This window comes from Siniperca chuatsi, linkage group LG2 (assembly GCF_020085105.1).
Source record: "Siniperca chuatsi isolate FFG_IHB_CAS linkage group LG2, ASM2008510v1, whole genome shotgun sequence".
Taxonomy (NCBI): Eukaryota; Metazoa; Chordata; class Actinopteri; order Centrarchiformes; family Sinipercidae; genus Siniperca; species Siniperca chuatsi.
In genome coordinates this window covers 29,345,355-29,370,662 of record NC_058043.1, presented here as the reverse complement: position 1 = coordinate 29,370,662, position 25,308 = coordinate 29,345,355, and the positions used below count along the sequence as shown (strand labels likewise).

The window sequence follows — 25,308 nt, the reverse complement described above, 5'->3', positions numbered from 1 at the left end:
TTGAATAGTAGTGGGGGGAGAGTGTCCTCCTTTAGAATCCTAGTGGCCTGAGGGTAGAAGCTCTTCCTGAGCTTCTCAATGCGGTACCTTCTTCTCAACTGCAGGGAGCAAAGGCCGTTATCTGGGTGATTTTACACCGCCTAGTGTAAATGCCCTTTAGGCAGGGTAGAGCATCGTGTTGGGACTCAACTGATTGATAACTAAACTTTTGTTAGGAGACTGCACTCTCTTTTGTCCCACAATCCTGAGAGCCATTGAACGCAGCATTGGCCAGTCTGACCTATGACCCGGATGTCACCAGGTCAATAACAAGGTCAGCAATGATTTGTTCTGTCTCTTTTTCCTGGAATCCTTCACTGCAGTAGACAGCAATGGCTGTCTCCTTCTCAGTGTGGCTTGCTCACCAGCAGACACCCAACTGAACTCTTCCTTCCTGGTAGAAAAGGTTTCAGTCGTAGTCATCTGGACACTGTTTTCAGAATCAAGACGTTTCAGCTCCCATCCGGAAGTCATTCTCAATTGTGAAAAAATGGGACGGGAACTAGAAATAGACATTTTTCACAATTGAGAATGACTTCCGGATGGGAGCCGAAGCGTCTTGATTCTGAAAACAGTGTCCAGGTGACTACGACTGAAACCTTTTCTACGATAGAACACTCCTGGACGAATGAGGGACTACACCGTCTCTTCCTTCCTGGCTAGTCTGCTGGCCCTGCCATGTAATCTGCTTGGAGCAGAAACTACAAGCGGACACTGCACAGCGAAAGACGCTTCCACGGTGGAATCACAATTCTACCCAGCTTGGCTCGTCTACAACAGACTGACCGCCAGCTAACAGCAGCACCAAAGCCACCTCTCTTTACGTCCCACGGACAGGTAACATAACAACTGGGCATAGTATAGAGTAACAGTGTATATAGCTAACCAAAGGAACGTTTAACTTTTGTACATGTGACGATGATGTGTTTTCATTGAGATTTTATTGTTGTCATCTTTTCCATAGTTAATGTGAGGTTATTATTTTAACCGTAGTTCTCAGCCACCGCTAAGATGATGTTAGTTTATGTTATGCTCCACATAGAGTCTTTGCATGCTAACTAACTCCTTTTTATCTTGGCACTGTTATCTTAAATAGATCATTCACATACACCTCTAGTTTGGCCCTTAAAGACAACCACACCCGGCGGAGAATAACTTTAAACTCCTGCTTCACAAGTTCCTTTGTTTCTGACCATGTGGGTTCATGCTCGTGCACGCGAGACATATGGAGGTTGAACAAAGAAACATATACACATTCCTTTTGGCGCGCACCCAGACATGCGCACACATACACACTTTGTTCTGTAGTCTAGTGTATTTAGAGTTAGTCTTAATATTGTGTGTTTTTGCTTTATTATCTTAATAATAATAAATGCTTGTGTATAATCATGCTGGCTTCTTTAATGTTGCACAAGAGTGAGTAATTTGCCAACTTCTTCTATGTTGAACTCCAAATCCTTCAACCTAATAGCTATCAGTGGTTATAGTTATTAATTTAATTATTAATCTGAGTTCCAAATTGATAGTTTATTTTGAGATTCAATCAATTAATTGGCTATCATTTCTCTTCTTTAAGAAGAGTGGTGCCCCCGAGGACTTTATTCAAAGAGAAAACTACGGAGTCTGACATTGTTTTTTGCATATAAAAGAAAGAAAAAGAAATCGAGAAACTGGACTACAGTATACACTGTTTTACTAACTTTGAATAACTGAAATATTCAGTGCACATTAGCTAACATAACTACCTTCTCATTAACGAAAATAAAACTGTATGGCGGTAGTCAGATGAATGGTAGCGGGGCCTGAAGCCTTTGCCAGAGTGGCTTTGGTGGAAGAAGTATTCAGCTCCTTTACTTAAGTAAAATTACTAATACTACATTGTGAAAATACTTCACTACAAGTAAAAGTACTCATTATGCAGTAAAATGGTCCCTGTCAGTGTTTTACTATTATATATGATGTTTTTGGATTAATATTACTGCTGCATTCATGTGTATGTCATGATTTCTGAAGAGACAATTGCTGTTTTTGCTGTTAAGAGTTTTTTTCATGTTTTTAAAAAAAAAAAAAATTTTTTTGGCACTTTGAGCACCACAAGCTGAGTGCCATCTAATTCTATTATATTCGAGAGAAGGCAGACATCTCTACAGCCAATATCTCCAAAACTCGACAATTCAAACCAAAACAACTAGATGGATAAATAGTACTACAAGTAAGAGGAAAAAAATGTATTTTTGATTTTGGGGTGAGCTGTCCCTTTCAGCTGCTAAATGCTTCACTGTATGCTTGCTAGCTGCTAACTTTATCTGTCTGTCATTTGGTGCTGGGCAGGCATACAGTTGTGTTTTTGGAGCTAGTTTGCTGCTGGCTGTAAACAGTAAGTGTACCGCAAAATTAAAATAATTCGCTCAAACAGATTAAAAATCTCAGTAGAGTTGCAGACACTGTTGCCAACTATTTTCAATGGACAATAGCTAAAGCCTGCTTGAAAAGTCGCTGCATTTCGTAGTCATTGGATTGATAAATTAAAAAATAGTGAGTAATGAGGCTTTAATAATACTGTCATGTGTTTGACTTGTAATTATTTCTTGATTCAGAATTTCTGATGAAGGACTACATCCGTACACTGCACCTTTAAATCATGTATGTTTAAATCATGTATGTTTTTCTGTATCTGAGCTGAGGAGCAGAGGGTAGCACAGGGCCTAGGACAGTTCCCGCTCAATTTAAATGGAGGGGCTCCAGGAACACCCCAGTAGTGGAGCTACAGTAGGTGGACATCCTGCTGGCCTGGATGGCCATGGAAAAGTGTAGCACCGATCGATTCCGTAATAAACATTTCATAAAACTAGGAATAAGACAAAAATAAAAATACAAGTGCATTTCAAGATTGGACTGAATGTGGCAGCGGGGATTTTTTTGTCATGTTTTTTGTTTTTGTTTTTTTAGCATTTACAGCGTGTACGATCACCTGCAAACTGCATCATCATTATCAGTTGTTTAACCATTGCAGTCACTGTAGAATATGAGAGTAAACACTGTCGGAAAATGATTTACTGTCCAAACCGTAATTTTGCTTGAAATCTATTTAGCAGCTAATTCCTAATCACAGGGTCCCAGGGGACTTTTTTCTCTGAAGGCTTGGAAAAGGCAATCTGGATGTTGTGACATATTCATTGTAACACTGCTCTCCCCGCAGACTAATTTCATTAGGACCAGAACAAAACCTCTCGGCTTGCAGAGCTTTAGGGCACATGGATCATTTAGACAAAACAGGAGTGTTTCTGGCAGTGGTGGAATTTAACCTTAAGTACATTTACTCAAGTACTGTAAATTTGAGGTACTTGTACTTTACTTGAGTATTTCCATTTTATGCTACTTTATATGTATTTATCTGACAGCTGTAGGTAACATATGATACACTTATATGATATGATGCAGTACTATAATCTACCCAGTAGTAAATAAAGTATTTAAAATTGGCTTCACATTGACGAACTACACCATTAAAATGATCTTACATGTATTCATTAGTGATTAAAAACTGAATAACAGAATATACTATAATAATATAATGAAGACTTTTACTTTTCATACTTTAAGTACATTTGCTGATATTACTTCTGAAGTAAAATTTAGAATTCAGGGTCTTTACTTGTAAGGGAGCATTGACTATGGTATTTCTACTATTAAGTAAAGGATCTGAATACTTCTTCCACCACTGGTTTCTGGTTAACAGGGCAAAAGGGGAGAGTGCTGAATTGGAATGCAAATGCACTTCCTGTACTGGGAAGGCAATACATGCCAGAGTCTTTAGTAGCACTGAGGCTGGCAGAGATGCTGTGCAAACAGGAGCCAGTAAATTCATAGTTGACATTCTGATCAGGTTTGTGGTTTAAGTAAAGATCATTGTTATTCCTTTCTACTTATTATTTCACTTTGTGTGCAACAAACTTCAGTCAGTGAAGATCTGGCCCTATACGCCTCTTTGAGGTTCCTTTTGACAGGGAGGAGACTGTTCAACTCCAGCAGCCCTTTAATACCTCACGATTGATTAATAGCTCAAATCTGAGGGTGTGGAGACACCAGAATTTATAAATAATGGGATAAGCTACTGGGCTTCTGAATGACATCAGTTGACATGAGGCTTTTTAATTGATAATAATGCTAAGATAATAGATAATAAGCTAATTTTAACTTTATCCACATAAATTACACATCTACAGTCTTTACTGCTACCTTTACAAGTACTGCTACCGTTATTACTACTACTACTACTACTACTACTACTTTACTACTACTAGGCCCTACTACTACTAATAATAATGATAATACCACAGTCTTCACTGCTAGTTCTACTATCTTTATTACTACTACTACAATCTTTTCTACTACTAGGCCGTACTATTACTACCACTACTATTAATAATACTAGTCTTTACTACTACTTCAACTACATTTACTATTAAAGTCTTTACTACCTGCTTTCTTACAGTGCAGACACTTTGCCTCTTGCTCTCGCCTCTGCTTGCATTCTTTTGCTGATATTCTTGTTTTTTCTACTAGGAATTATGAGCAGCAGCTCCTGGATACTTGGACTGTAAATTATTCAGATAAAGTAAGCTATTGCCATAGCTTCAGCACTTTTATGACCTCCTCAGTGCTACGTGAGTGCGGCCTACCAACAGCACAAGCCTGTACTGCAGTGACTGGATACTTAGCTAAAGCTAATTAGCAGTAAGATGTGACGAGTAACAGGGTGAGTAACAGGCAGAGCCCAGCGCTCTGAGATTTGTGATGCGACTGGCTGGCCTGCATTATCATCCAGGCAGAGCACCTCTTTAACCCCTATTAGTAGGACACAGCCGTGGACATCTGCAAAAGGGAGAGTTAGCAATAAACCTCCCCAACAACCATGTGTGCAACTGCAGAACAAATTTGCTCCGTTGTTGCAGGACCCTGGATCGCTGTCTGATGACCAGGATAACCTCTCATCTTCACACAACAGGGTAAGAACTGGAATTGACCTGTTGAACACAGTCAGCGCTATGAATGCTGAGGTGTTTATCAGTGGCCCTCTACCACCAGTCAGAAGAGGAGAGGAGAATTCCTCTTCTTGAGCTATATTTCTAAATATCTACAGGCCACCTAAATACTGTGCAAATGTTTTCGATGACTTTACTGAACTGCTGTCTATAATCTGTATTGGCTTTGACTGTGTAGTCATTGATAACTATGGACTGACTCAGCATGTGACGGAGCCCACACACAACAAGGGGCACACTCTGGACTTTATCATCTCCAGGGGACCAAACATTTCCAGGGTTGTGGTGACTAATGTTGCTTTCTGTGATCATTCCTGTGTTTTCTTTAAGAGTGCTAGCTTCATGAACACCAATGTTCAAACAGAAGTAATCACAAAACGGTATTTCACTGAAAATACCAGTGAAATATTTATTCAGGCTTTCTCTTCCACTTCCATCGTAAAGCTGAACGCAGGTGGCAAAAAACAAATCTCCAGGTTCTTTATGAAATCTATAAAGAGAGACTTCGCATTTATAATTTAGACCTGAGAAATGCAAGGCGGTCCTTTTTCCTCTGACTATTCTTCTCTGATTATTGCCAAAAACAATAATAATGCACGTGCCTTGTTTGCTACTGTTGACAGGCTTACATACCCTCCTATGTCAGTAGCCTCTGAACTTCTATCTACCAGGACCTGCAATGAATTTGCCTCCTTCTTCACTGTCAAAATTCAGAAAATTAGAACATATCAAGTACAGGATATTTGTTGTCCCTGTGTCCAATTAAAATCAGTTCAAATAGCATGACAATTTGATCCTATTAACCATAAAAACTTGGAGGACATTATACAACATCTGAAATCCTCCTCCTGCTGACTTGATATTCTGCCAACAGGCTTTTTCAAAAATGTTTATAATAGCATGCCCTTAGATCTTCTACAAACTGTCAACATGTCTCTTCTATCAGGTGTCTTTCCACAGGCCCTGAAAACTGCACTCATCAAGCCATTCTTAACAACAATCTAGACATGTCACTAATGAACAATTATAGACCTATATCAAATCTCCCATTTTTAAGTAAAATCATAGAAACGCTGTTTTATGACAGCTGAACAACTTCTTGGCATTAATCAGCTGTTTTGATGTCTTCCAGGCAGATTTTCGACCACACCACAGCACTGAGACTGTTCTTTGTTAAAGTCTTCAATAATCCACGTAAATACAGACAGTGGCAGAATTTCAGTCTTATTATTATTATTATAGTATTATTGGAACTCATTGCTGTATTCTTGAAATCTTGGTCTAGTCATGGACTCAGACCTGAATTTCAACAGCCACTTTAAGACAATTACAAAGTCCGCCTCCTACCACTTTAAGAATGTATCCAGGATTAAAGGAGTTATGTATCAGCAGGATTTGGAAAAACTTGTCCATGCATTTATCTTTAATTCAATTAAATTTTATTTATATAACGCTAATTCATAACAGAAGTTATCTCATTGCACTTTTGCTATAGAGCAGGTCTAGACCGTACTCTTTATAATATTATTTACGGAGACCCAACAAATCCCACCATGAGCAAACATTTGGTGACAGTGGCAAGAAAAAACTTCCTTTAAGAGGCAGAAACCACAGAACCAGATTCAATGGTGGGTGGCCATCTGCCGCTGCCGTGTTAGGTTTTGAGAGAGAGAGAGAGAGAGAGAGGTTTGTAGAGAAAGAGATGGAGAGAGAGAGGTTTTGGGGGAGGGGTGGGAGGGTGGGGGGGTGGGGAGAGAGGGAGGCACAATGCCAATACAACCTAAAATGTTTCTTTTTTTAATTTATTAATTAATATTAATAAATTAATAATAATAATAGGAATGACAGCTATAGGAAAAATGTCAGTAGTAGTAACAGAGCCAATAACAACAACTGTAGTAGCAGTTGTCAAGCAGGAACATGGGGGCAGCAAGTGGCCCACAACAACAGATCCAGACTCTGCAGCTCCAGAGGCAGAAATACCTGATGAAAGCGACAGAAGGAGAGAGGAGAGAAACGAGAAAGCACAGAACTACAGGAGGGAGAAGATGTCGAGTTAGTAACATGCAATAATGGGATAAAAATGCATACAGGTGGAGAGGGAGAGGAAAGGAGAGACGAAAGAGGTGCATCATGGGAAGTCTCCCGGCACTCTAGGCCTATAGCAGCATAACTAAGGGATGGTTCAGGGCTCACCCTTTATCAAAGAAGAAAGTTTTAAGCCTATTCTTAAATGTGGAGATGGTGTCTGCCTCCCGAACCCAAACTGGGACCTGATTCCACAGGAGAGGAGCTTGATAACTGAAGGCTCTGGCTCCCATTCTCCTTTTGGAGACTCTAGGAACCACAAGTAACCCTGCATCCTGGAAGTGCAGTGTTTTAGTCGGGTAATAAGGTATTATGAGATCTTTAAGATACGATGGTGCCTGACCATTAAGAGCTTTGTAGGTGAGGAGGATTTTAAATTCTATTCTGGAGTTTACAGGGAGCCATTGCAGAGAAGCTAATATTTGAGATATATGATCTCTTTTCCTACTTCTTGTCAGTACACGTGCCGCAGCATTCTGGATCAACTGGAGTGTCTTAAGGGACTTATTCGGGCAGTCTGATAATAAGGAATTGGAATAGTCCAACCTAGAAGTAACAAATGCATGCACTAATTTTTCGCCATTATTTTGAAACAGGATGTGCCTGATTTTTGCAATGTTACATAGGTGAAAAAAGGCAATCCCTGAAGTTTGTTTCATGTGGGAGTTAAAGGATAAATTCTGATCAAAGATAACTCAGAGGTTCCTTACGGTGGTGCTGGAGGCCAGGGCAATGCCATCTAGAGTAACTATATCTTTAGATAATGTGTCTCGGAGATGTTTGGGGCCAAGTACAATACCTTCAGTTTTGTCTGAGTTCATAAAATTGCAGGTCATCCAGGTCTTTATGTCCTTAAGGCATGCTTGAAGTTTAGCTAACTGGTTAGTTTCATCTGGCTTGATCGATAGATATAATTGGGTATTATCCGCATAACAATGAAAGTTTATGGAGTGTTTCCTAATAATGCCTATAGGAAGCATATATAAGGTGAATAGAATTGGTCCAAGCACAGAACCTTGTGGAAATCCGTGATTAACTTTGGCGTGCACGGAGGACTCACCGTTAACATGTACAAACTGAAATCGATCTGATAGATGGGACTTAAACCAGCTTAGTTTGGCTCCTTTAATGCCAATTACATGTTCCAGTGTCTGTAATAGGATGTGATGGTCAATGGTGTCAAACGCAGCACTAAGATCTAACAAGACAAGTACAGAGACAAATCCATTGTCTGATGCAATTAAAAGGTCATTTGTAATTTTCACCAGTGCTGTCTATATGATATGATGCACTCTAAATCCTGACTGAAAATCCTGAATATTATTATTTAGAAAGTCACGCAACTGATTGGCGACTGCTTTCACAAGGATCTTAGAGAGAAAGGGAAGGTTAGAAATAGGTCTATAGTTGGCTAAAACCCCTGGATCAAGAGAGGGCTTTTTAAGAAGCGGTTTAATTAGAGCTACTTTAAAGGATTGTGGTACATAGCCTGTTAATAAAGACAGATTGATCACATCCAGTAAAGAGGTGCTAACTAAGGGTAAAACGTCTTTACGCAGCCTAGTTGGAATGGGGTCTAAGAGACAGGTTGATTGCTTAGATGAATTAATCGTCTAGTCTAAAAAGTTAGTTGAAGAAGGTCGATAGGAGCAAAGCAGTCAAAATACATATCAGGTTTTACAGTTGTTTCTAAGGTTCCTGTGTTTGAAGATAAGTCGGTACCGGTTGAAGGCAGGACTTGATTAATGTTTTAGTTAAAATTTTATTATTAAAGAAACTCATGAAGTCGTTACTACTGAGGGCTGTAGGAATAAAAGGTTCAATAGTTAGTTAGTTGGTTAGTTGGAATGGGGTCTAAGAGACAGGTTGTTGATTTTTTTCTCTAATATTTCATCATTAAAGAAGCTCATGAAGTCGTTGCTACAGAAAGCTATAGAAATACTTGGCTCAATAGAGTGAGAGAGAGATTAATTTGTCCGATAAAGAAGGATTCTGTGGAAGGACTATTAAATGTTCAATTTCAGTGCCATATACCAGAACAATGTCGAGGGTGTGGTTAAAACAGTGTGTGGCTTCATGTACACTCTGACAAAAGCCAATCGAATCTAATAATGAGATAAACACAGTGCTAAGGCTGTAATTATCAATGACCATATGAATATTAAAATCACCTACATTAATTACTTCATCTGTTTTAACAACTAAAATTCAGAATAAGGACCAGGAGCGCGTTACACTATAACAAATAGAATTGGCTGTCATGTTTTCCAGGTTGGGTGTGAAAGACTAAGAACAAGGCTTTCAAATGTGTTATAATTTTGTTTATGTTACGGACAGAACAAACCGGAGACACAGGGAAGATACAAAGATTGTTTATTGCAACACGAGGAGTAGGAGTGGATAATGGAGGGAATGATACTGTCCTGATTTCACTGGAGATCGAGGAGCTCTGGAGTCTTGTAGCTGAACACAGGAGAGCAGGTACACACGGGGCAGGGAACCGGAGCGACACACACGGGAGACACACACGGAAGACTGGAGTAGACAGGAGTCGGGATCGAGGTACTGATACCGTCCCTTTACTGGAGGTAGCGGAGCTCTGGGGTAATGCTGATGCACACAGGAGAGTGAAGAAACACGAGACCGGGAACAGGAGCAACACACTCAGGAGACTGGAGACACACAGAACCAGGAGCTGGAGTGACACACACGGGAGACTGGAGAAGACAGGAGCCGGGGTAGACGTACCGGATACGAATAGGTAAGTCCGTGACGTAGTGGATACAGGAGAAAGGCGTTCTGTCTAAATCCTAATGAGACCGGACACTGACTGTGGTGAGGAGCTGGGTTTTATAGGTGAGTGGAGTGCTAATTGATTGCAGGTGTGTACGAGGTGACAGGTGCTTGGCATTAGTACTCAGGTGAGGGAGTGCAGAGTGAAGGGGAGTGGCTGGAGAGCACATGACAGACTGTGACAGTTTAGGTTCAGTGTTGATTAATAGGCTTGATTTGAAGATGGCTGCAACTCCACCTCCTTGCCTGGTGCCTCGAGGAATTATGAGTATTAATATGACTGGGTGGAGTGGATTCATTTAGGCTCACAAATTCTTCATGGCCCAGCCAGGTTTAAGTAAGACAAAATAAGTCAATATGATACGATGATATTAAATCGTTCACTAGTACAGCTTTATATGACAGAGATCTGATGTTTAAGAGTCCACATTTAATTCTCCTATTTTATTGTGCTATTTCAGCATTTTTGTTTAGGTTTTTATTCATAAGTCCTCTTCTGTTAACTTTAGATTTTATTAATTTAAGTGGTCGGGGAGCAGACACCGTCACTAAGGAGTTTTGGGTGGGTAACTGCTCTGGAAGCGCAGAGAAGTGTGTAGGACTGCAACTCTGCCTCCTGGTCTGAACTCTTGGTTGTCATGGTTTTGGTCCACTAATAAACTCGGCCAGATTTCTGGATATGAGAGCTGCTCCATCCAAAGTGGGATGAATGCCGTCTCTCCTAATCAAACCAGGTCTTCCCCAAAAAGTCCGCCAATTATCTACAAAGCCCACAGCGTTTGCTGGTCACCACCTTGACAGCCAGCGGCGGAATGAAGACATGCGGCTAAACATGTCATCACTGGTCAGGTACTTACTGTATTTACGTTTATCCTTAGCCAGCAGTTTTAAATAGGATTCAACGTCGCCCGCTATGGCCCCAGGAAAACATTACAGGAGTAAGATTACAAATTTGTGTGATGGTGATCTTTATAGTTATTGTCACAATAACTTACCAACTATGGTAGTCTATACAACACATGCCTCGGTTTTCTACCAACCTGAATCAATTGCAAGTTGATTAAGACTGCAGAAAGTCTATTAAAAAGAATAAAAATACTGTAAATGGTTGAAACAACCAGTTTCTGTCACTCCAAATGGCAGTAGTGCAATTGCAAACTTGGCCAAAACTATTGAAAAATACCATTAAACAATATATAAAGCCATCCCATCCATCAAAGGGGTACTTCTACTTCTAAGGGGTACTCCCATCTGCTAGGGCTGTGGGGGTATGTCTGACAAAAAAGGTTGGGAACCACTGCTGTAAGCGACATTCACTGCCACTAAATGTTGCCCTAGAGCACCAGCATCTCAGACCAAAACAAATGGTCCACCAGACTCCATTGAGAAAAACAGTAATTTTACTTCACAGAAAATTGTAAAACACACTTCATTCAAACTGGACAGAAACAAAAAATCCTAATTCATAATTCAAATCTCACACACAGAAACACACACACACAAAATGTAATTTCTGATTGTCAAAATAAAAGCCCCCAACGGTCACTGTATGTTAACAGGAAACTAGGGATAGACTTGTTTTTTCAAAATAAAAGCCCCATAGAGTAACTGTATCTTAACAGGAAGCTCATGCTGAGGCTTTTCAAAATAAATGTTCCCAATAGTCACTGTACGTTAACAGGAAACTAGGGATGGACCTGGTTTTTCAAATTAAAAGCCCAAAACAGTAACTATCTTAACCACTTAAATCTGAGCATGCATCTCACAACAAGCGCCATATAACGGCATGATAAACATGAAGCAACATATTCATGCTGCATACCCACATAAAAGGAAGGAACTTGGCTAAAAGTTGATGCTAACCATTTGTACCTAAATGAAACACAAGTCACACAGTAAGCAACTGACTGTGTGTAGCAAAAAGCATTCTCTGCCTGTTTGACTGAAAACAGCGCTATTATTATCTTTCATTTCACGCTATCGACACAAACAGCCCCTCAAATTAACACTGAGACTCTAGACATTATAAAAGGTGTAGATCATATAACTGTACGACCAAAACACAAAACAAAAACAAACTTACGTTTGTACATTTTCATCCACAAACTGTGTCTTACCTTTGCTGTTTTTGTATTGCCTGTATTTACCTTTGTATTGTGCATTTATCTGTCTGTATAGCATGGAGTGCTTTAGTCATATATGAACATTGATCAATATTCATTGTGTTTACTATATTTCAATGGTTTTGGGACATTTATGTTATTTGTAATATGGCTATATGGAAATAAAGTGTGTTTTGGCGAGTAAAATCTCGTTACTGAAAGTGCAATAAAAGTTTCGTGAGTAAAAAGCTAATAAGAGTAGTTTACCACTATGACTAGTTAAAATATTTTTTATAATCATATATCATATATGTACATCAATAGACAGACAGTCAAGTTCAATAATGATTCAGGTTGTGTTGCTAAGAGAAAGCACCGGCCTGCCTGTATTGCACCTAGTATGGAGAAACTCTCTGCCTCTCCCATGCAATGGCACTCTTAATTGTATATGCATTTTATAGCACACAGAGCAGAGTGACCTTCCCCTTCCCTTTGTTCCTAGTGCATGAATTAACTCACTCTTTGATCACAAGTAATATGTTTTTAGCATGTTTTGAAAATATAAGTGAATGCACAACTAAGCCTGTTCAGTTGCTTCATGAACCAACTCGGTTTTACATGTACTTTGTTTTGATATTACAGTAAAATCTACATTGCATTGGCCTCTATTTGACTCAAGTGTTTTCTTGAAGAAGAATTAAACAGTGTGTGAGGGGACCTGAAGACATCTGGCCCAGCTGAAGGTTTTTCTCCAACAATCTGCCTAATGAGATAACTTAAGCATAGTGTTAACCGTTCCTGCTGCAGCTTTCAGACTGTGGTCGGGAAGCACAGGGAAGACTTTGGGCTAACCACCTTCACTTTTACCCAGCTGCTGGGAAGCAAGACACGGGAATGTCTTGGGTATTGAGGAGCTGCAGCGTGTAATCATGGGCAAACTGTAACCTACACTGTACATTTACTGCCACTAGACAGCTTCACTGCTAACCTTTGCCTCTGCTCCGATCGCCAACACAACTGTCTGCTCTGAGTGCAGTCACTGTCTCTCTCTCTTTCGCACACCCACACTGCCCTGTTAAAGGAGCCGCGCTATTCTTATAACAAATAGGAAGGAAAAGTAAGAGTGACTGGGTGAGTATGTGAGGATCGGCTGTGAATGGACTCAAATGTCCCCCCGTACTTTCCTTAGTTACGCTGCTATAGGCCTAGACTGCCAGGAGATGACTTCCCATGATGCACCTCTCTCCTCCTCTCCATCTGTATGCATTCTTATCCCATTAATGCATGTTACTAACTCGACATCTTTTCTCTCCTGTAGTTGTGTGCTTTCTCGTTTCTCACCTTCTGTTCCTGCTCGACAACCGCTACTACAATTATTTTTATTAGTCTTATTACTATTATTATCATTATTATTCCTATTATTTTTTATTAATATTACCACTACCATTACATTATTATTATTTTAAAATTCTAGGTGGAATTTGCATTGTGCTACTGTGTAAAGTCTGGTTCTGCTCGAGGTTTCTACCTCTTAAAAGTTTTTTCTTGCCACTGTCGCGAAGTGCTTGCTCATGGTGGGAATTGTTGGGTCCCTGTAAATAATATTATAAAGAGTACGGTCTAGACTTGTTCTACATGAAAAGTGCAGTGAGATAACTTCTGTTATGAACTGGCTCTAAATAAAATTGAATTAAATTGAAGGTAAAATGTGAGATCACACACCTTTTCCTTTACTTTTCTCCATTTCTGTCCCTGTAAGACTTAAGGTCTTTATTACACCTATTTTAGAACATGTAAGGTCATTTCCAACAAATATTGACAAATACTACTGATGTAGGAACTCACAGGGTATTGGTGAAATGTCTAAAAACACAGAATATGTGTACACTGCTGCATGTACAACTTGTAGTTACCCAATAAAAAGAATGTTTTAGCAGCCAATGGAAGAATATGCCCAATTTTTTGATTTTATGCGCCAATATCTTATCATAACTACCATTTGGAAACCATCTACAACTGTTATCTTGTGTGTATAATTGGCTGAGATACATGTGGTTTGAAACCATGTCAAAAGCATGACAACTCAGAGTTGAGACCAGGAGGCAGAGTTGCAGTCCTAAACGCTTCTCTGCGCTTCCAGAGCAGTTACCCACCCAAAACTCCTTAGTGACAGTGTCTGCCCCCCAACCACTTAAATTAATAAAATCAAAAGTTAACAGAAGAGGAGTTATACATAAAAACCTAAACAACAATGCTGAAATAGCACAACAAAATAGGGGAATTAAATGTGGACTCTTAAACATCAGATCTCGATTTAATATTAGAGTATCATATTGACTTATTTTGTCTTGCTGAAACCTGGCTGGGTCATGAATATGTTAGCCTAAATGAATCCACTCTGCCCAGTCATATTAATACTCAAATTCCTCAAGGCAACCCTAAACCTAAACTAAATTATAACTCATTCGAAAGCCTCGTTCTTAGTTTTTCATACCCGACCTGGAAAACACAACAGCCAATTGTATTTGTTATGGTGTCCTGGTCCTTATTCTGAATTTTTATCGGAATTCTCAGAGTTTTTATCAAGTTTAGTCCTTAAAATAGACAAAGTAATTATTGTAGGTGATTTCAATATTCATGTGGACGTTGGAAATGATAGCCTTAGTACTGCGTTTATCTCATTATTAGATTTGATTGTCTTTTGTCAGAGTGTACATAAACCCACTCACTGTTTTAACCACACTCTTAACACCATTATTTAAAAACTCCTACTCTAGATGTCTGTCTGATAGTGCTGTAGCTAAATATAAGGAAGTGGTCCCATCTGCATTTAATTCGGTGCTCAAAATAACAGTGTACTCCTATGCTAATTTCAGCCACTCCCAAATTGACCATCTTGTTGATAGTGCTGCAGGCTCACTGCAAACACTCAATTCTATCGCCCCTCTAAAAAAGAAGATAATAAAACAAAGAAGGTTAGCTCCATGGTATAATCCCGACACCCGCAAATTAAAGCAAACATCGCGAAAACTTGAAAGGAAATGGCGTTCCAACAACCTGGAAGAATCTCGTTTAATCTGGCAAGATAGTCTTAAAACATACAGGAAAGCCCTCCATAATACCAGAGCAGCCTACTACTACATCATTAATAGAGGAAAATAAAAACAACCCCAGGTTTCTTTTCAGCACTGTAGTCAGGCTGACAGAGAATCTCTCTCTCTCTCACTCTATTGAGCCATGTATTCCTATAGCCTTCTGTAGCGACTCCATGAGCTTCTTTAATGATAAAATATTAGCGAAAAAATCAACAACCTGTCTCTTAGACCCCATTCCAACTAGGCTGCTTAAAGAAGATTTACCCTTAGTTAGCACTTCTTTACTGGATATGATCAATCTGTCTTTATTAACAGGCTATGTACTCTACCACAGTCTTTTAAAGTAGCTGTAATTAAATTTCAATTCAATTCAATTTTATTTATATAGCGCCAATTCATAACAGAAGTTATCTCATTGAACTTTTCCTATAGAGCAGGTCTAAACCGTACTCTTTATAATATTATTTACGGAGACCCAACAAATCCCACCATGAGCAAATACCTGGCGACAGTGGCAAGAAAAAACTTTAAGAGGCAGAAACCTTGGACAGACCCATAGTCAATGGTGGGCGGCCATCCGCCACTGTCGTGTTAGGGAGAGAGGAGAGAGACGAGAAAGCACAGAACTACGTATAAACTAAACTAAACTAACTTTGATTGTTGCTTATTCATGAATACTTAATTTTACTGAGAAAAACAAGGGCTTTGAGACACTTACTATTTATGCTATTATATGTAGTAAGTGCCTATTATAACTTAAAACATGCTCAAAATGGCTTATGGCTTATGTTTCAGTGAGTGTTGCTTGATTTGATAAGTGGATATATTTCCATGCATCGCCGATGAAACCTGATCTGTCAGCTCTTTATGCTTCAACTAGTGGCTAACTGATCTGCTGCATAATTCAGGGTGTCAGTTCTCTCCCTGTTTAACCTCACCAGCAGCATGACTATTAGGTGGCTCTGTTCTATCTGACTTGGTTTCTGATACTGCTGTCTGCCTCGCTGTGTCCTGTATGTTCTGTTGTTTGTCTGAACAGATATCAGTCATGTCTTCTTTATATATGAAAAGGCCAGATATTATCAGATATGTAATTCTTTTCATATCTTTTCAATCATAGTTTTTAGCCAAAAATTGCTTAAAAGATTGCCTAATTGTTCCTTAAATTTGCTATTCTGCCAAGGAAAGCTCATTAGATAGAAATTCTTTCCTGTTTGTAAATAGCATGAGCATCCCATTCATTCTTCGCTAGCCTTCTAGCAACTCACCACTACTGTACATCAAGGATACATGAAACAATAAACCAGTGGAAAACAGTGGTGATCATGAAGTCATAAAACATGACCAAACTTCACCTGTAATATTCATAGTAGGTGTTTAGAATCAAATATACCTGTCTAGCATCTAATGTTAGGGCATAAACAACAAAAGACTGTCAAAACAATATCAGTACAATCATGTAATCTCACACGCACAGACACACTTTGGAGCACTTTTCCCATACTTGCACTATATCCGTGACTATTCCAGCCACCACCATGTCCAGGCCAGACACCAGGTACGGCAGCAGTACTTGGAATGCAATGATCCACAAGCTCTTTGGCAGGAACCCGTGGGCCGCACAGGTCAGTTTGCACAAGCAGCCTTAGTTTCTTCTCCTGGAAATGCAGCTCCAAAACCAGATGGGTCACCACCATGGCTGATCCCTGTTAACCCATCCCTGCCTGGAAATGTTGGTAGGGAGGGGCAGCTCTTCTGCACCACAAAATTTTTTGTTGAATAAGTCAAGCTGATTTGAGAAGGATATAATGATCCATTTTGACTGAAGAATCATTAACCAAGCAGAGAAGATTTCATTTTTTGACTTTTTTTGTTCCCAAGTTGTCTTCACCCCACTCCAGGCTCTTTCAAAAGTCACAGGTGATGGTTCTTTGCTGAAAACAGCTTTCCTTTAAGTAGTTTTGCAAAAAAACTGTGACAGTGAAGAGGGATTCAACAAGCTTGTTTTTCCCTTCACCAGGGTGTCACTCCACACATGTGAGGCCTCTTCTGACCTCCACACACACACACACACACACATACATACACACACACACGCACTTACTACAGCCATACACACTTTCTCTCCTCATGCCTCACTCTTCAGCAGCCAGGCGGCCGAAGCGGAGCGCTGGAAGCCCCGTCTCTCGCGGGGCCTGAAGAAGGTCCAGGTCCTGTGGGACAAGGACATCCAGAAGGCCAGCAGCTTCTTCTCAGCCCTCCTGTGCTGCTGCTCATTCTCCTTCCACACCTCCTTTTCTTTCTCCTCACCACTGTGCTGATGACCTGTGTGAGCTTGACCATTCTGGAGCCCCTTCCTCATTTTTTTCAGGGTAACGCCGGGATGTCTGTCCAGGCTGCTAGCTGTGTGAAGGGACACTGATGGACAGTGTGACTGAATGTCTGAAAAAGCTCAGAAACTGCCGTTTGCTGCCAAGGCTTTCCTCTGATTCCAGACAGACAGATGAGTCGTGGGGGCGCTCTTGGGTGGAGGGAGGGACAAAATGGAGGACTGTGTGTGTGTGTGTGTGTGTGTGGGGAATGCTGCAGACGTCACTGTATAAGCAAGGTGACCAGACTATATCAGGACTCTTCTTTCTTCAGTTTTCCTCTTCCTCTTGGTTTCTTTTCATATCAGTTTAGAGGATACTGCAGTTGTGCTCTCCACCTCTTGAAGGCTTCTCCTTTCCCTGCTCTTCAATGTCCTCACTATAAGTGGGTGACGCACTCTGAGCAGCAGCAGGTGCTGTACCTATCAACAACACGTGGTGGTGCTACTGCTGACTGGTAAGTACACAGTTTATCCTCCTTGATTGGAGGAAATGCACAGGCTGCCACTAACTGTCATCCCCTGGACTTTTTCAGTCTGTCAGAGTTAATTATGGCACTCATTTTGTCTTTCTTTTTTTCTTATGTCATTTTCTATTCCATATTACATACAATTTTTCCAAGATTTGGAACAGAGATGAAAATCAATAGCCTAAATGTACACCTAAACTGCTAATTAGGTGTAAAAGAAAGACAAATAACAGAGAAATAAAACAAGTTCTGACACTTTATTCTAGTTTTTATCCTCTCCTTAATACTTTGTTCACACTATATAATGTAACCTATGGGAGGAACATAAGCCTGTACAGAATATGTAGTAAGACCATGTCCTCATACACAGAAAAAACAGACAAGGACAGTGACTCAGCGTCCTTGAGACATGGCTTGGAACGGGTGCTCTACAGCTCCCCCTTCTGACTTCTGGCTGTAATTTGAATTGTGGCGCAACAGCTGCTAAAGATTGAGTGATACCTGGAGGTTTATGGTGTTTTTACACTTAAATACCACCTAGACTTAATCAAATAGTAACAATATAATTGTAGGGGTAACATTAATATTAATAAGTTAATAATAATAATAATAATAATAATAATAATAATAGGAATGACAGCTATAGGAATAATAATGACAGTATTAGTAACAGAGCCAATAACAGGAGGAGCAGGTGGAGAGGGAGAGGAGGAGAGAGGAAAGAGGTGCGTCATGGGAAATCTCCCAGCAGTCTACTTTTGGAGACTCTAGGAACCACAAGTAACTCTGCATCCTGGGAGCGCAGTGTTCTAGTCGGGTAATACGGTATTATGAGATCTTTAAGATACGATGGTGCCTTACCGTTAAGAGCTTTGTAGGTGAGGAGAAGGATTTTAAATTCTATTCTGGATTTTACAGAGAGCCAGTGCAGAGAAGCTAATATTGGAGAAATATGATCTCTTTTCCTACTTCTTGTCAGTACGCGTGCCGCAGCATTCTGGATCGACTGGAGAGTCTTAAGGGACTTATTCGGGCAGCCTGATAATAAGGAACTGCAATAGTCCAACCTAGAAGTAACAAATGCATGGACTAGTTTTTCAGCATCACTTTGAAACAGGATATGCCTGATTTTTGCAATGTCGCATAAATAAAGAAGGCAGTCTGTGAAGTGTTTCATGTGGGAATTAAAAATAACTGAGGTTCTGTACGGTGGTGCTGGAGGCCAGGGCAATGCCATCTAGAGCAACTATATCTTTAGATAATGTGTCTCAGAGGTGTTTGGGGCCAAGTACAATAACTTCAGTTTTGTCAGAGTTTAACATCATAAAATTGCAGGTCATCCAGGTCTTTATGTCCTTAAGGCATGCTTGAAGTTTAGCTAACTGGTTAGTTTCATCTGGCTTGATCGATAGATATAATTGGGTATCATCCAAGTAACAATGAAAGTTTGTGGAGTGTTTCCTAATAATATTGCCTAGAGGAAGCATATATAAAAAGGTGAATAGAATCGGTCTAAGCACAGAACCTCGTAGAACTCCGTGACTAACTTTGGCGTGCACAGAGGACTCACCGTAACATGTACAAACTGAGATCGATCTGATAGATAGGATTTAAACCAGCTTAGTGCGGTTCCTGTAATGCCAATTACATGTTCCAGTCTCTGTAATAGGATGTGATGGTCAATGTTGTCGAACACAGTACTAAGATCTAACAAGACAAGTACAGAGACAAGTCCATTGTCTGATGCAATTAAAAGGTCATTTGTAATTTTCACCAGTGCTGTCTCTGTGCTATGATGCACTCTAAATCCTGTCTAAACATCCTCAAATAAACTATTGTTATTTAGAAAGTCACACAACTGATTGGTGACTGCTTTCTAAAGGATCTTAGAGAGAAAGGGAAGGTTAGATATAGGTCTATGGTTGGCTAAAACCCCTGGATCAAGAGAGGGCTTTTTAAGAAGCGGTTTAATTACAGCGACTTTAAAGGACTGTGGTACAGTACATAGCCTGTTAATAAAGACAGATTGATCATATCAAGCAACAAAGAGCTAACTAAGGGTAAAACGTCTTTAAGCAGCCTAGTTGGAATGGGGTCTAAGAGACAGGTTGATGGCTTAGATGAATTAATCGTCGAAGTTAGTTGAAGAAGGTCGATAGGAGCAAAGCAGTCAAAATATATATCAGGTTTTATAGCTATTTCTAAGGTTCCTGTGTTATAAATCGGGGTTATACCATGGAGCTAACCTTCTTTGTTTTATTATCTTCTTTTTTAGAAGGGCGATAGAATTGAGTGTCGTTCTCTCTGATGTTTAGTGAGTCCACATTTAATTCTCCTATTTTGTTGTGCTATTTCAGCGTTTTTGTTTAGGTTTTTATGTACAACTCCTCTTCTGTTAACTTTAATATTTATTAATTTATGTTGTTGGGGGGCAGACACCGTCACTGCTCTGGTAACTGCTCTGGAAGCGCAGAGAAGCGTGTAGAACTGCAGCTCTGCCTACTGGTCTCAACTCTGGGTTGTCATGGTTTAGGTCCACTAATAAAATCAGTCAGATTTCTAGATATGAGAGCTGCTCCATCCAAAGTGGGATGAAAGCCGTCTCTCCTAATCAGACTTCCCCAGAAAGTCCGCCAATTATCTACAAAGCTCACATCGTTTGCTGGACACCACCTTGACAGCTGGCGGCAGAATGAAGACATGTAGCTAAACATGTCATCACTGGTCAGGTTTGGCCGGGGCCCATAGAAAATTATGGAGTCTGACATTGTCTTTGCATATGAACACACCTACTCCACATTAACTTTAGTGACCTCCGATTAGCATAATCGGGAGGCGTAACCACCAACATGATTAACAATCTTACTGTATTTACGTTTATCTACTTAGTACAAATAGGGTTCAACGTTGCCTGCTTAGGGCTATGCTTCGTTCGGACAGTCACCCAGCCTCCCTGGTTTCCCGGCTAACAGGAACTACCTCTGGTCGGTCCACACCAGCTACTTGGGGCTGGCTAACTACAGCAGCTAATGATTAAGTTCCCATGGTGCGGAACCGCGTTTCCAATTCACTAAGCCTCGCTTCCAGTGCTACAAATAAAACTACATTTACTACATGTACCATTATCACTAAAGGAAGCAGAGGAGTAGCTAAACATTTGACACACCGAGCAGGAGAGTGAAAGGGAGGGAGAGAAGCCTTTCTAGCTGCTAAGCTAAAGAACGGTAGCTAGCAAAAATGAATAGTGTGTAAACTGTGGGATTAGTGAGAGTCGTTAAAAGAAGGAGAGAGCTATGAGTGCTTGAGTAGAACTAGTGTACGTTTAAATGTATAGCAGATAGACAAAATTAACTGTGATGAGCTAGAGCAGCAAATATATGCTACTAGTAAAACACAAACACCGGTGACCAGAAATGAGACAATATGTTTACCGCAGCACATCAGCACATAGTCAAGACCCTCTGCCTAATTAAGGAGTCAAATCACTCAGTGGGAGTATTTTGGGAAACTGACAGTAAAGAACAGCAGCTAGAAAAACAGGGTGCGAGGGATGATATGCATTAAAGTTTCCAGGCAGAATCTGAACTCAGGGATGCCTCACTAGTGCACACTGTCTGACTGTGGTGACCTAACAGCTTTTTATATAATGCTTGTATTGACTTCTGTCCAAATCCGGTAGTAGCTACAGCTGCTGTAAGTAATTGCTGAATTAGACATAACAAAAAAGGAAGTGGAAATTTCCTTTTGATTCAAGTTCCTTGCCTTCTGTCCAGCTGTGCCCCTCATTTTTCATCAGGCAAGTGTTCAATATTAAAAAAAAAAAAAAAAAGTAACAACATAAATAGTTATATGAATAAATTGTGTAGAATATATAAATGAAACAAAAGTGTAAAATCTGTCAAGAAATTAAAACCCAACTCATTATATATAATAGAAAACTTAATTTCAAAATGCCCTTTTCCAAAAAGTTTTTATTTCATAATGGCACTTTCCATGACCTCTTAAGCAAGCAAGCGCCACAACTGCTACCAGATTTAGCCAGTTAGCACCTGTTAGTTACAGCAACAACAATGTTAAAGTAATTCTGAATCAACAATCTACCTGCTGCTCTAAAACACAGTGCACAGACACAGGAACATCTACTTTTATGTAATTCTTTAAAAAAAAAAAATATATATATATATATATTTTTCAAAACAACTAATGGAAGTGACGCAATTCACGATTCTGCTCACTTTCTTTCTCTGTGTTCACTCTAGCCAACAGGTGCTAGCTAACACTGCTAACACTAGCTCTTCACTTTGATGCAGAGCAATAATCTAAGATACATATTTAGAATATCCTTACTATCTGTAATGTTTCTATATTTTATTTAGACCATTGGCTTAATGGTACTAACTAGCTTGCCATTTGCAAAACATCCCATCAGCTAACACCACAAAGCAAGCAACGCCAGACCCACACCACACAGCCAAACCCAGCTTAGTTTAGGTTACAGTTAGCCGCCCCTGCCTTGCATAGTTCTTTGCTAGTAGAAAGCAATCGTTATACACCTTTGCTTTGTACAGTTACATCATTTATTGTTGGCTAAAAGCAAAACTGTTTCTCTTAATACGTAAATTAGTACCGAGGATCACATTACCTGGTGATCTATGGTACTAATCCACTCAGATAGTATTTTGCTAGCAATAATGTTAGCCAGCCAGCTATAACCCAGCCACATTGCATGTATTTGGCCACCCAGCAATACTAGCCAACAAAGTAACCTGCAAACGGCAAGCAAACCAATTTACCAGCCAGATCAGCCCTTGGAGTTTGGATGAATTGACTGACACACATATTAAGACCCGCATGCACACACACAGGTCCACTTGACAGCAATAATCTGCTATGGCGACAGCTGCACATGTAGATGCAGCGCCTGGTAGCTACTTCAAAATTTGCAACATTTGTTTTAATCAGTTTTTCCCCCAGCTTTATTGCTGAAACATCATTAAATGTCTGATTGGATTTGATTTAAAAGGCTAAGCCAAAATTGCTCAAATCGACTGAATCAGAAGATTTTGACTATAGTGGCTATATAACAGCTGCGCGTGCAGATGCAGACTGTAGCTCCTTCAAACTCCGCTAGCTACATTCTCGGCTTTACTGCTGAAACACCTATTACCTATGACAGTAATGCATCATCATTGTCATCTGAAAAGGAAGCTGGGGTTTGGATTAAAGAGCAGCGGAACTTGAGCCAGATCAACAGGACCAGGCAGGCACCACGGCAGCTGCTGTGATCGCCCAGGAGGAGAGGAAAGACAGCCGGAATAGGAGCCATGCTGGCCCAACTTGTACTTAAGGCTGCTCCTGGCGGACAGTGTTCCGAGCTGACAGAGCACAAGACTCTGGCGAGATGAAAGGAGGAGGACTCTGTGTTTACATCAATGATGCTTGGTGCTCAAGTGCAAGCAAAGTGGGTGGACACTGTTTCCAGATGTCAGATTTTTTTCCCCTTGTAACTGAGAGTCTCGTCAGAAACAGGTTTAATTATAAAGCCTTGTAGGCTACTGTGTGATTAATGCTGTTTAGGCATGTGCACTTTAGGACTGTTTTCGTCCTTCAAGTTACAAAAGGGAATTAAGACTAAGTCTAAAACATTATGACCAACAACAACAGCAGGAATCTAACACTGTAACATCAAACAACACGTAACATCAAGCAACTTGTGTTTTCATATGCTTACAAGCTGAACTGAAGGAAGATTCTTCGTGACATCATGCTAAATTACCTTTTAGTAATTTATCTAGCCTCAACCCAAATATAACACAGGAAAAGTAATGTTTTCACCTTGTGGTTCAGATAGCCAGAGGACAAGTTGCACTGGAAGGGAAGTTGATTTTTCTGTGTGGGCAGTTCGGATGTTTGTATGTGCTTGGTCCCATGCACAGTTTGACCAGTGAATCCTCTTGTGGAGCTTCTTCAGCCATTGTCAGTCCCACAGTGCGACTCGGCTTGAGTCGTTTCTCTCAGCAGGCGGATAACATCACGCACACCGACTCTGCTGGGTGTGCTGTAGCGGCTTTCAGAGTTGGACAGTTATGACTTTTCTAACTTTGTCATGTGAAAATGCTGGATGTCAGCCTTTAACACGTTCTGTGCGGCTTGGGATTCAGTTGATTCTCTGAGAATCAACTGTTGTCTGAAGAGAAGCTTGGACTGCAGAGCCAGAAGCGACACACGCAGGAAAGGACAGAGGACAAGACACTAGGTACCTGAACAAGAAGTTTCCTCTTGTTTTAAAGTCTTCTGTAAAGGGGGGGTGATGTCATCGGTGTGACCAAGATCTATTCTGTCTTTATTACTTTCCTAAAGAATTATTAAAGTATTTGTTACCAATTGAACTTCCATATTTAGAGCGTGCCACTTTCAGTTACTGAATGATACCAGACATGAATAACAGGATATTATGCACTTAAGTTAATTAAATGTCATAAATGGCAATCATGTTACCTCTGTTATTGCTGACGTCAACCGAACTGCAGAGGAACCGAAGGTGCACAGAACATGTTGGAAAATGCTGATAACTTTGAATCAAAGAAGTCTGCTAAAGGAACTTGTTCCATTTCTGGGGTCTAACACGATAAAGGTTTGAAAAGAGGAAAACATGGATTTTACGCACCCAGCCACGTGGTGCATAATAGAGATAAAGAGACGGCTTAACTCTTAAAGAAAGAAACTCTATTAGCGTTCCTAAATTGCTGCTACCAGATTAAAGAAGTCGCTACATTCTGTTGCAGCACCTGCGCCCACTGAGCAAACATGTCCAAAAGATGTCAATTTAACGTCTTTGTCGACAGTCCAAAAGATGTCCACTGAGGAGCCAGAAAGTTTTTGCGACGTCTTTCTTAAAACATCTTTTTTCAAACATTTACTATGGACGTCCATGTGACATCCTTACAGGGTTCAAAAATCGAAGTTTTTACAACATCATTTCAGACGTCTTTTCAACGCCAATTACAGACGAGGTAGTGCACATGAGTTGTGAGTTGGTGTTAGACTTAAATTAAATGGGAAAAATGCTGTGTACCTTTTATTGCTTTGTAAGTTGTAGTTGTCTCCAGAGGCAGTTTCTTCTTCTTCCCCTTCATATTGAATTTTGCCATCAGCTGGTTGGTGAAGAGCTGAAGATAGAGAAATTACACCAATTCAAAATGACATGTGTATGACTTCTTATATCCATCAAAAAGAATTGGCATCAACATACTTCTTGCTTCAGCGGCATAATCCATAATTGCAAAAACAAGGAATTTGATGAATATA

General features: G+C 40.1%; 1 protein-coding gene and 2 long non-coding RNA genes across 17 annotated transcripts in view; 2 read left to right on the top strand and 1 right to left on the bottom strand.

Annotated features, from left to right (window-relative positions):
- The window catches only part of LOC122869409 (solute carrier family 41 member 1-like), a 33,877-nt gene that overhangs the window by 4,107 nt on the left and 4,462 nt on the right, over positions 1-25,308 (bottom strand). For 10 of the 13 annotated variants that reach the window (XM_044182390.1, XM_044182453.1, XM_044182463.1 and 7 more), the window contains one exon: positions 25,076-25,169. In XM_044182390.1, coding sequence (XP_044038325.1) covers positions 25,076-25,169 — 94 coding nt within the window. Of the gene's footprint in view, positions 1-16,666; positions 18,636-23,716; positions 25,170-25,308 lie in introns of those variants that run through there. The other 3 variants (XR_006376320.1, XR_006376322.1, XM_044182480.1) reach the window with 2 other exon arrangements.
- LOC122869459 lies at positions 571-10,426 on the top strand. Of its 3 annotated transcripts, XR_006376325.1 has the most exons (4): positions 571-876; positions 4,606-4,798; positions 4,995-5,048; positions 9,510-10,426. It is a non-coding gene; the product is annotated as an uncharacterized LOC122869459 (long non-coding RNA). The 3 variants fall into 3 exon arrangements; XR_006376323.1 differs by lacking the exon at positions 4,606-4,798; XR_006376324.1 differs by having other exon boundaries at positions 4,606-5,048.
- On the top strand, positions 17,866-24,389 carry LOC122869473. The gene is made up of 2 exons (XR_006376328.1): positions 17,866-17,988; positions 23,205-24,389. It is a non-coding gene; the product is annotated as an uncharacterized LOC122869473 (long non-coding RNA).